This window comes from Acanthopagrus latus, chromosome 24 (genome assembly GCF_904848185.1).
Source record: "Acanthopagrus latus isolate v.2019 chromosome 24, fAcaLat1.1, whole genome shotgun sequence".
In the NCBI taxonomy this organism is placed as follows: Eukaryota; Metazoa; Chordata; class Actinopteri; order Spariformes; family Sparidae; genus Acanthopagrus; species Acanthopagrus latus.
Genome location: NC_051062.1, coordinates 15,297,165 through 15,308,511, shown reverse-complemented (window position 1 = coordinate 15,308,511; position 11,347 = coordinate 15,297,165). Strand labels below are relative to the sequence as shown.

At 44.3% G+C, this 11,347-nt stretch overlaps 2 protein-coding genes across 3 annotated transcripts; both read right to left on the bottom strand.

The window, feature by feature from the left end:
- Nucleotides 1-23: 23 nt before the first annotated feature.
- On the bottom strand, nt 24-4,868 carry prozb (protein Z, vitamin K-dependent plasma glycoprotein b). Its single transcript, XM_037090818.1, has 9 exons — nt 4,679-4,868; nt 4,277-4,385; nt 2,554-2,714; nt 2,406-2,430; nt 2,049-2,222; nt 1,776-1,898; nt 1,617-1,696; nt 1,326-1,464; nt 24-1,242 (listed from the first exon to the last, which is right to left on the bottom strand). Exons 2-9 carry the CDS (start codon nt 4,368-4,370, stop codon nt 479-481), a joined length of 1,560 nt encoding a protein of 519 aa, XP_036946713.1. The 5' UTR covers nt 4,371-4,385; nt 4,679-4,868; the 3' UTR covers nt 24-478.
- Nucleotides 4,869-5,752: 884 nt separating this feature from the next.
- Nucleotides 5,753-10,612, bottom strand: f10 (coagulation factor X). 2 transcript variants are annotated; one of them, XM_037090822.1, is made up of 9 exons: nt 10,549-10,612; nt 9,846-10,006; nt 9,589-9,613; nt 9,034-9,147; nt 8,579-8,710; nt 8,201-8,475; nt 7,833-7,950; nt 7,511-7,698; nt 5,753-6,955 (listed from the first exon to the last, which is right to left on the bottom strand). In XM_037090822.1, the coding sequence occupies exons 1-9, from the start codon at nt 10,610-10,612 to the stop codon at nt 6,536-6,538; spliced, it is 1,497 nt and encodes a 498-aa protein (XP_036946717.1). In that variant the 3' UTR covers nt 5,753-6,535. The 2 variants fall into 2 exon arrangements, with proteins under 2 accessions (XP_036946717.1, XP_036946718.1); XM_037090823.1 differs by lacking the exon at nt 10,549-10,612 and adding an exon at nt 10,175-10,371.
- Between the last annotated feature and the right edge of the window lie 735 nt (nt 10,613-11,347).

The window sequence follows — 11,347 nt, the reverse complement described above, 5'->3', positions numbered from 1 at the left end:
ACAAACCGGCAAAGGAAAGTAACTCAGTTTTGTACTTAAGTTTATTTTGTTCCCTGAAAATCACGTTGTGTTTTTACAAATGTCACATTTTGTGTGTTTTCTGAAATATTGACCCCTCAGGGCTACTGTTCAATTTACATGAATATTTCCATTTCCTGCTTCTCTGCGTTTCCTCTCCACCACGTTTATTTGATACATTGAGTTACTCTGCTCTTTCAGTGTGGACTCATGTTGTCATCAGTCTGTGTGGTTGTTGGGAGGAGCGGAGGAATCTTGAATCATGAACCACAAACAACAGACTGTTGGGAAGTGAGTCGGCTCTGAACTGAAGAGGAACTCATCAGGATTTGGAAAATGTTTTCTAGTTTAGGAGCTAAAACACTTGAAACCACTAGTTTGGTCCACTGAAGACATTCTGTAGTTGACAGGAAGTTTAATGACAAAAGCAGTTTCAAAGATGGCACCGCCAGGCGAGCTGTTAGCGATTCTCAGGATACTGAAGGACTTGAGTCGTCGTGTGATCCTCGGTGGCCTCCAGCCTCGGTTTGATCCAGTTCAGGTAGCGGGAAAGTTTGATGAACACCAGGCCGCCACCTTCACAGTCTGCGGTTGATGACATCAGCAGCCCAGTCAGAAACGCTGTCCCTCGTTCCACTGAGGCAACAGGCGTCCCCGGCAACAGGCCACCACATTTCCCCCCGCTGACCTCTGACCTCGCAGCACCGTGACTCTTTGAACCGGCACTGTTCTGTGCCCCATTTTTTCTTTTTTGGCTTTGGTTCCTGTTCACTGTTTGTTCATTCAGCTTCTTCTGGGCCCCATTTAGATTTTGTGAAGGTTGATTTGGGCTCCCTTGGGTGCCATTTTGGTTCCCTGAAGGTCCATTCGGGCTCCTCTTGACTCTGTTTTGGTTCCCTAAAGCTCCGTTCTGCCTCCTCATGCAGAACATTTTGTTGCTGAGTGGATGTGAGACATTCAGCTGACTGCGACACTCGTCCAGCGTCATGTAGACCAGTTTCTGGTTCCGACTGACCCCCCGTCTCCCTGTGATACCTGCTCTCCCAGAATGCATCAGGATGTTTTCGCTGAAGTCCTTGGTGGGCAGGCAGAGGTGGATGAGGGCGGGGTTAAAGTGCAGGGGGCGGGCTAGCTCCAGGAGGACAAGGTTGTTGTCGTGGTGATCGCGACGGAAGCGGTGGTGGACGTGCAGAGTCCGGACAGGGACGGGCATCGACTTGTCACCTGGGAGACGAGAGACGAGACGTCAGAACACAATTCAGTTCAATTCATGTTTAAAAACAACAACTGATTGTAACTGTCAATACCAGCGACCACATAGAAGTCGGAAGGTCGGAGATCAGATCTTGAGTCCAGGAAGAGGCAGCGGGCGGCTGTCAGGACAGAGAATCGACCCAGTATCACGCCACCACACAGCTCCACCCCCCTGCTGTTCCGCAGGGACACCTGGAGACAGAAAACAAACCCACAGCAGGAGCTGAGCTGCATTTTGTCCAGTTAATATTTAGAAAACATGACAGTCCTGTTTCATCCATAAACTTACTGAACACATTTGTCACTGTCAGGACATTTTAAAAATACTGTAAACTCCATCTTACCTGCCAGGGACAGTTTCCATGGCGACACACTGACGCAGTGGTGTTGAAGTGGTCAGGAAGTCTTCCACAGGGAAACTCCACTGAGGACACAAAGACTGTTGGTTAAACTAGTCTGAACTTGTTCGGTGACTTTAGTTTTATCTCAGGTGGGGTTCAGACCTTCAGGCGCACAGCTCCGTCCGTCGGTCTGTAGTTTGAATCCTGACATGCAGGAGCAGGTGAAGGTGAAGTAGGAGACCGTGCACAGCTGGTGACAAGCTGTCGGGCCTTCAGTCGGACACTCTGAGCACGATGACACAAAATAATGAGATGAGCAAGTGACAAAATCACATTAATCATTCACAAAACTAGTTACATCTCATATGACTGAGTGATTATTTACCACACGCCCACAAGGAGGTGGGGCCAATTTAGCAGTGGGTGTGGTCTAACCTAGGATGATTTGTGGCGCAGACAGTGGCCATTCTTTGTTTTCTTTCTCTACCAGTGCTCCCAGTTCACAGACTGGTCCATAGTAGGGGGCGGAGCAGGAGCACTGGAACCCGCCCACTTTGTCTGTGCAGTTTCCTCCATTGAGGCAGGGGTTCGGCTTACACTGGTCCCCATCTGATCAGAGACAGAGAGCTGATCAATTACAGCGATACGAAAAGGAACAAATGAAGTGACTGAAGTAGCCAAGCAGTGTTTTAACAAGACAGAATATTCAGGTTGTTTCAGCTGTGAAAACCAAAGACATTTAGAACAATGTAAGCACACAACTCTTTGCAGGTGCCGTGAAGGAAAACTCACCTAAATAAACTGTCCAGAAGGCGATCTGTCAAAAAACAATTACAACATTTTCATTTTGAGTTCACAGGTGAACTGAGAGGAAGTCAGCTGTACCCAAACAAATGATATCAGTTCTCATATCAGATGTCTTTAGTGATGGGAGTCTGACCGTCTTGGCATCGTTCTCGAAGTACTCGCGTGCCTCCTCGTAGTTGCACAGCTCCTCATAACACTCTCGCTCCAGGTTCCCCTGCAGGATCTCTTCCACTAGGAAGTGGTTGGCCCGTTTGGACCTCAGGAACACACTTTGGGTATGTGGAGCCTGGAACACTGTAAGTACAATAGAAGCACTGCAATTACAAAGGAAACACTGCGAGGACAAAGGAAACACTACAAGGACAAAGGAAACACTGTAAGGACAAAGGAAACACTACGAGGACAAAGGAAACACTACGAGGACAAAGGAAACACTGTAAGGACAAAGGAAACACTACGAGGACAAAGGAAACACTACGAGGACAAAGGAAACACTACGAGGACAAAGGAAACACTGCGAGGACAAAGGAAACACTACAAGGACAAAGGAAACACTGTAAGGACAAAGGAAACACTACGAGGACAAAGGAAACACTACGAGGACAAAGGAAACACTGTAAGGACAAAGGAAACACTACGAGGACAAAGGAAACACTACGAGGACAAAGGAAACACTGCGAGGACAAAGGAAACACTGTAAGGACAAAGGAAACACTGCGAGGACAAAGGAAACACTACGAGGACAAAGGAAACACTGTAAGGACAAAGGAAACACTGCGAGGACAAAGGAAACACTGTAAGGACAAAGGAAACACTACGAGGACAAAGGAAACACTACGAGGACAAAGGAAACACTGCGAGGACAAAGGAAACACTGTAAGGACAAAGGAAACACTGCGAGGACAAAGGAAACACTACGAGGACAAAGGAAACACTGCGAGGACAAAGGAAACACTGTAAGGACAAAGGAAACACTGCGAGGACAAAGGAAACACTACGAGGACAAAGGAAACACTGTAAGGACAAAGGAAACAATACGAGGACAAAGGAAACACTACGAGGACAAAGGAAACACTGCGAGGACAAAGGAAACACTGTAAGGACAAATGTTAAGTCATCCTGTGTTATTATGACTCGACTACATCAGATTTAGTTAGAATATTTATCACTGTCGTGACAAATAACTAAGAAATCAGAAACTGACGACAGTTTTACTGAAACAACGCTGAGTCGTGATTCTGTATCAATAATAACTCATAATATACTCACTTTCAGATTCAGACATTATTGTAATTAACTGCATCATAATTACTTCTGACATATTGTCATATTTGTCAAAACTTCCTTTCAAACACCAATTGTTATTTAACAAAATGGCAACTGCTGCCGTCCGACAGGAGAGACACAGAAGAATCGACTGTCGTAACTCAGAACAACCAGCGTCTTTCCTCGACTCATCCCTGCACTCCATTCTTATGTTTTATTATTTATTGTGAGTGATACAAGGAGACTGGAACTATAATTTCACTGTACAACATGGGTTGTATGATCACAAGTTAAACTGAATCATGAATCTTTTAACTGTGTCAGTGTAAACCAGGTCATACAGCAAACGTTATTAGAACGCATCAGAAAGACAGTGTTCGTTTTGGCACAAACAGACCACCAAACGTTTCCAGCTGAATTTAAACATCAAAAGTTTAGACTTCTTTGTTAACTGTTAACTGTTTCCTGCCTCACATATCAGTGTAGATTTGCTCAACATAAGATTTCATCAATAAAAATCTGACGATAAATAAAGTGTAACTGAGCCGAAACACTGCTGAGGGTCAGAGGTCAGAGGTCAGAGGTCTTACCTTGTCCTTGGATGAGGACCTGAAGGTAGCAGCCAAGAAGGAAAAGAGACAGAACAGACGCTCGACAACAAGCCGACATGATGCTGACCGCCATGACACTGAGTCCACTCTGAACACACACACACACACACACACACACACACACACAAATACACACTGATGAGTCACAGCCGATTCATTAAACCACAAACTTGATGTTTATTTATATCTTGAGTCTTTTTTACAGCAATTATAAAAATCTGAAATGTCTCATTGTTTAAAAAGTTTCAACAAAACCCCAATAAAAATGTAATCAAACATCAAAGTGAGAAGTCAGTTAGCTTACAGGCTAACTTGTGCTACAATTGTACTTGTTCTACAAAACTTTTTTCTTCTGAAACATTTCTGGAGTCTGATTTTCACCTGCAGGCTCAATTCTGCTCCTATAAGGAGTTAAAAGTGTGGAGCTCTCGGTAAACGTCGTGTTCCTGCGGTGGACTCTGGCCTGTCAACCCACACAAACAAGCAGCAGCTGCGACCTCTGGAACTTCAATATTCACTAGGTTTGTTTATTTGAGGTAAATAAAGAGCAGTTTCATCATAATTCAAAACGATTCAGGGATGTTTCCTGATCCTGTTCAAATCATGGACAGAACATGGAGAAAATCAAAGATGGCTGTTGTTTAAAGTTTTATTTTCTGCTCCCACCATCCCATGACTAATCATGGGGGCAGAAACTGAGAAGTTCCTAATGGGGCTAATCGTCTGCAGCCATGGTAGCAGCTCTGTAATGCTGAGCTAAATGCTAACGTGCTCACAGAGACAATGCTAGCATCCTTACGTTTAGCAGTTGTAATGTTTACCAGTTTCACCATCTTAGTTACAATAGCAAATAAACAGTAAGTCCAGTTAATCTGAGGCTGAGGCAGTCCGTCACAGAGCCTCAAACCTACAGACACGCTACGAGCATGGCTAACATGCTACTGAGAAGGAAACACCAAGTTTGGTCAAATAATCCTGATCTAAGGTCGAATCACAACCTTTCTCCTGGACTTCATTAGTGAACATCGTCCAATCAGAGGATGTCTTCAAATGTCTTGTTGTGTAATGTGCCAAAATAATAATCTTTAGGAGCTCAATGTGAATAAAACCCAAAGATATTCACTGTTCAACTGGAATATGTGATTTAAAAAATGACTTATCAATAACTGATTGTTCATCTCTGATTTACTTCCTCATGAATAAATTAGAATTAGGTATACAACTAAAATTTTAATTGCTAACATTCAAAACTTACATTTCCTTCTTATACATGTACGAACCTCTAATAAAGTTCTCTCCAGCTGCGATGAAGGAATAAAATCTGATAAAATGTGGTAAAAATGTAACAACAATGTGACAAATTGGATTCAAAGTTTGATCTCCTCAGATATACACTTCACTTCACATACATTACTTTTTTTAACTAACATTTTTATCACACAATAAAAAAATGTATCAGACTTGTATTTCTTTTATTTTCATCAAATTCTGCTCAAAAAGCTAAAAACTAACAAAAAAAAACAGAGGATGACAACAGATTTATTTTTTTCAGCTTCCTCCTCCAGACGTTTGGATCAAACTGAAAAGCAAATTATTAAATCAAGCTCAGATTTCGTACGTCATTTTAAATTTACATCACAGGTTATCGACAGTTTTACATTTGAGACTTTTGCACTGAAAGATCATCAAACAGCAGAAAGACAAACGTGAGAGCAGCAAGCGGCTAAAGAGGCAGATGTTTCCTTTAGTTGTTCGAGACCAAAACAGAGCTTAAAGACTTTTATCAGTTCAACACAAACGTGACTCGAAGTGGATGATCATGTCACACTGCAGGATGTGATGGCAGGTTGCTGTTTGCTAACATGATAGCCACTACTACGTCAGAAGCTGATAGAAGTTGTGTTTATAGTTTGTTCTGTTACCCCCAAGTGCACCAAAAACTTAGATACTGCAGTTTTAACCAAACAGAAAATATTCAGGACCCAGAATTGAACCCTGAGGAACCTCACAAGTCACTTTCTATAGGTTGTGATGCAGCTGTTTGTTAACGTGTTTGCTAAAATTAGTTTAGCTTGTTCTGCTGCTCCCAAGTGGACTAACAATGAATTAATGCAGCTTTAAGATGTTTTATATTGTCTTTTTATAAAAGTGGTAAATGTTGTGAAATGTGCCTGTTTAGGAGTCATAAACATTATTTAGATTTTGATTACACGAGAGGCACAAAGTGAGGCTGAACGATTACAGAACCAATCTGTTGATCGGACCGTGGTGCCTCTTCTTCCTGCCGCTCTTCTCTTGGGGCATCAGCTTCTTGATGCCTTCACGGATCCACTGGACGTACTTGGACACCTGGGTGTAGACGCCGTATTTGCCTTTGCGTGCACAGCCTTCACCCCAGCTTACAATGCCGGTGACAAAATAGGTGTCTCGGTAGCGCGTGACGTGCGGTCCGCCGCTGTCGCCTTGGCAGGCGTCCTTGGCTATGTCGTCATAGCCAGCACAGAACATGCGCTGAGAGATCCGCAGCTGGGTCGATTCTATGCAGGTTGCCCGATCCACGAAGGGGACGGTGAGGCGCTGCAAGATGGTGGACGGCTGCCGACCCTCGCCGAGACGACCGAAACCACTGACCATGCCGTCGGGCTGCCGCATTAGAACCTGCAAGAGGACGTCACAAATTTCTCCAGTAGAGTGTCGACTGTTATAATCAGTCAGATGAGAAGATTGATTCCGCTCTAATGTTCGCATGTAAATATGAGAAGCTTGAAACATTAGCCAAGCATGAAAACTAGAAACTGGCAAACAGCTAGCTTGTCTCTGTCCAATGGGAACATAATCATCCACCAGCACCGCTAATCTTCACCCTTTATGGTCCTTTAGAAGGCTCTATTGGCAGAAACTACATATAAGATTCAAAATTACGTTTGTAAGTGTTAGCTTTATACGGGACAACAGAGGATTGAGAATCGTCTGCAGTTTGTCAAAGAAAATGTTTAACAGTGCGATTAATCAGAAATGTAAGATAGTGTTTCTTGGGACAGAGCCAGGTGAACAGTTTCCCATGTTTCAATTCTTTATGCTAAGCTAGGCTAACCAGCTGTGGTTTACTGTTTACGTTACGTACATGAGAGTGGAATCCAAAATGTTACACAGTTTCTTTGAGTTTATGAAAACGTGTCTGAAGCAGTGAAAGTGACAAGTTTAAAGCTTCACCTTTTCAGCGAAGTCTGGCTCAGGTATGCAGGCCGGCAGGATGTACCTGCTGTACTTGATGGGCGACACCAACTTGATGAGTGCGATGTCATTGTGGTAGGTTTCAGGCCTGTATTTATTGTGGGTGACGATAGTCTCCACATGGTGAGTGGCTTCATTACCGTGATCCACCAACACGTCGAACTCACCTGAAGGCACAGAAACAAGAGTCCAGGTGTGAAAAAGTCTGAAACTACCAGTTGATCCACATTTTATCATCATGAAAACTCTCATTAAATATATGTATGTATTCAGCTGATGCTGATTGGTCAGCAGGACTTACCAAGCTTGATGTAGATGAAGCGTGATTGGTTCATGCAGTGAGCAGCAGTCAGGATGATGTATTCGTTGAGGATGGTTCCTCCACAGAACCCTCGGTCCTCCTCGTTCAGGAGGAGAGCCTGAAGACGACCAGAAGGAAAATATTAAGCAAACTCTGCAATTATGGACATCGAGGCGTCCACAAGAAGACAAATACTGACTCCTGGACAGTAACTGATTCATCGGCGTCCACACAGAGACAATAATAGACACCTGGATGATAACAGAATCCAATCTGTCCACAGATGAATGGACCTCAAAAAGTCTTGACCCAGTTGTTTCTTTCCTCTTTAGTGTTGATCTTTATTCTGAGAAACAAAGCGTCTCTACCTGCCATGGACATTCTCCCGGTGGACAGTCCTCTCCGTTGACGATGCGGGTCATGCTGGCCATTTGAGAGTTGATTATTTGCTCCAGGATCCGGTTCTCTGGTAAGATTTTGGCGGTGGCGGTGCTGTTGTCCATCGCGTAATCCTGATTGGTGGAGTTGATGTTGTGGTCCGTCTCGTTCAAATTCTCTTTGTTCGCCAACATCGTGTTATTTCGCTCGTACCTGAAAACAGTCCGGGTGTTTCCGGTGACGATGGCGCCACATTTGAAGGTTGCTGCAAGAGTTCATGTGATGTTAGGTGGTCAGATAGACTTAGTTAAGTAGAACCTAAGAATCAGCCTGAACCCGAAACATGTGGACTCGTGAGTCTCTCTCACCGTTGGAGTTGCAGGATTTGTCATCTGACGCCAGGAAATATCCGTCAGCGCAGGAGCACATGACGCTTCCCTGCACCACTTTGCAGAAGTGTTCACATCCACCGTTTCTGTTCTCACAAAGCTCAGGAATAACTGCAAAGACACAGGAAACACCGTGAGAATAAGATTCTGCACACCTGGAGTACATTACCACAGTGTTTTTAAAATCAAGCTGTTAATTGTTTCATTATCTTTTTTTATTTTTTTATTTTTTTTAGCCACAGCCCATCCAGCTCCAAAGATCTTGTGCCAGTGGTGTAAACACCAACTGTACCCTGATCTCTGAGCTGCTGGTCTGGACCGCTAGCTGCACGGCTAACATACCAACTAATGGCAGTTTCAGTTAGCAGCTGTTAGCGGTGACTCTATTGATGTAAAGAAACACAAAAAAATGTCCAATCTTTGTGGTTCTGTACCGATTTCACAGTTGTAGCCCTGGTACCCGGCCTGGCAGTAGCAGTCGTAGCTACCAATCCCATCTTTGCAAACTCCGTTGTGTGCGCAGGGTATGGACTTGCATGCGTCGCCATCTACAGGATTCAATAAGAGGAGTCTGATGAGGCAGTAGTCAGTCTGACATCACTGAAAATCAACACTCAACACCTGGTTGTCTGTTGCAGGCGACGGGCAGGCAGAGAAGCTCCTAACTGGACTAATGAGGTGTCAATCAATAGTTTGAAAGCCAGAGGTCATCTTAGGTGAATCTGTGGTGACATTTGCTTTCAGACGGTGCAGTTTTTGACAGTTAAGAGCGTGACAAATGTCCAGGATTGTAGTTTTTATTGATGAACTCTGTGAAGGATCCAGAGGACATTTTGGAATAAGGGAAGTATTTGTTGGCAAAACCTGATTGTTTGTTCGTATCTGGGGCTTTGGATTACTGGCTGAGTTTGTAACAGTGCCTGACATCTCCCCAAACTATCTACATTTACCTGAAGCACATTTTAAAAACCAGAAAACAGTTGTCTTACCAACGTATTTGACCCAGAATTCATTCTGTGGAAAAAACAAAACAAAACAAAACGTAATGAAATGGTTCAAAAGAGTTAAAATGTAAATGCAAATATCTCGTTTTCACATTTCTATCTCAATGTGGATCCATCAATGCCGAGGTTGTTGGAGGGGGAATTTTTACATGAAGCTAAGCTAGCCTGTGCTTCACTAGCATGAGTTAGGCTAAGCTAACTTGGATTGTGTTCAGTTGTTTGTGTATGTTGCAGGTTCGTACAGTTTTCTCTTTATTCTCAAAGATCTCTCGGGCCTCCTCCCAGTTGCAGCGCTCCTCCACACACTCCCTCTCCATGTCGCCTTGTTTCATCTCTTCCCAAAAGCTGTTGGCTCGTCTCCGTCGGGTCAGAACCTGACTGGCTTCCCTGCTGTCCAGGAAGACTGAAAGGGAACAGGAAGTGTTGGACAACCATTAACATGTTCAGAATTGCTGAAAAGATTGCTCTGGTCTAACAGAGTCACATGCTAACATGCTAAACCAAGTTGGTGAAAACATTTTACCCTGTTAACGTTAGCATGTTAGCACGCTGATGTTAGCATTTAGCTTACAGAAGCGCTGTGTTCATGGGATGTCATCATAATCGGATAGCCAACACTTTTAGCTTAGCATTTATAGCGACGTATTTTCAAATTGATCTGTGATCTCGGAGCTGCTGGAGACCGAACAGAACACAAACAGGACCGAGAGTAGAACCCTGAGGAACCTTTAGAGGAACCATCATGTCATGAGTCCAGCTGGTGGTCTGGTCGTCCAATGACGCGTCAGAATGGTTTCAAGGAGCGAGCCGACAGTCAGACAACACACCAAACACACACAACCAAACAAGGTCAAGGGTCAATCAACACACACACACCCACACACACACACACACACACTTTCTGCCCTCCATGTTCCTCCTCAGAGTTCATGTTGGTGAATGTACCTGCGTGAACAGCAGCCAGGTGGAGCAGCAGGAGGCCGAGGGACAGGCGGTGAAGCCACGACATGACCCAGGGAGGCTGGTGGTGTTGGTGGTGATGGTGGTGATGAAGGTGATGAAGATGTGGCGGTGGCTAGCTCGGTGGAGGAACCTCAGAGTGCTGAGAGACGTAATGGAGTCTGAGCCTGGACAGAGAGGAGGAGGGGCGGTCGAGAGGCCAGTGACCTGTATGAAGAGAGAAAGAGAGGGAGGGAGGGCGCTGTCTGAGGGGGCAGGGCTTAAGATTCACACTTCCTGTTGAGCTGAAGATATAAAGACTGTCACCACGGCAAGTCTCAACTACAAGTCCCAGAGTGCACTGCGAGTATTTCCACTCCACTCTGAAGACACATACTGGTTTTTTCCTCGGCTACATTTATTTCATTACTTTAGTTACCAGTTACTGCAGATTACATGCTGCATCAGAGTTAAGGGGAGGAGGCGTTTACAGGAAATGAGGATTTACAAACACTGACTCAACGTTGAGGTCGTCGAGGTCGCCTCCTGTTGTCCACCAGCTGCAGCCAATCAGCTGAGGGGGACGAGTGGAGGATCCAAACTGATCAATATTTACTCTGCAGGCTTCCTCAAATCAGCTGATCAGCCTCAAACTGCACCTCCACTGGTGGAGGTGGTGTTCAGACAGTTTACTTCACTAAGAGTAGAAATACCACAACTTAAAAGATACTCTGTAAAGTAAAAGTACTGCACTGGAAATGACTAAAGTATTATAACCAGAACTATCCTTAACTCTGGGCTAACA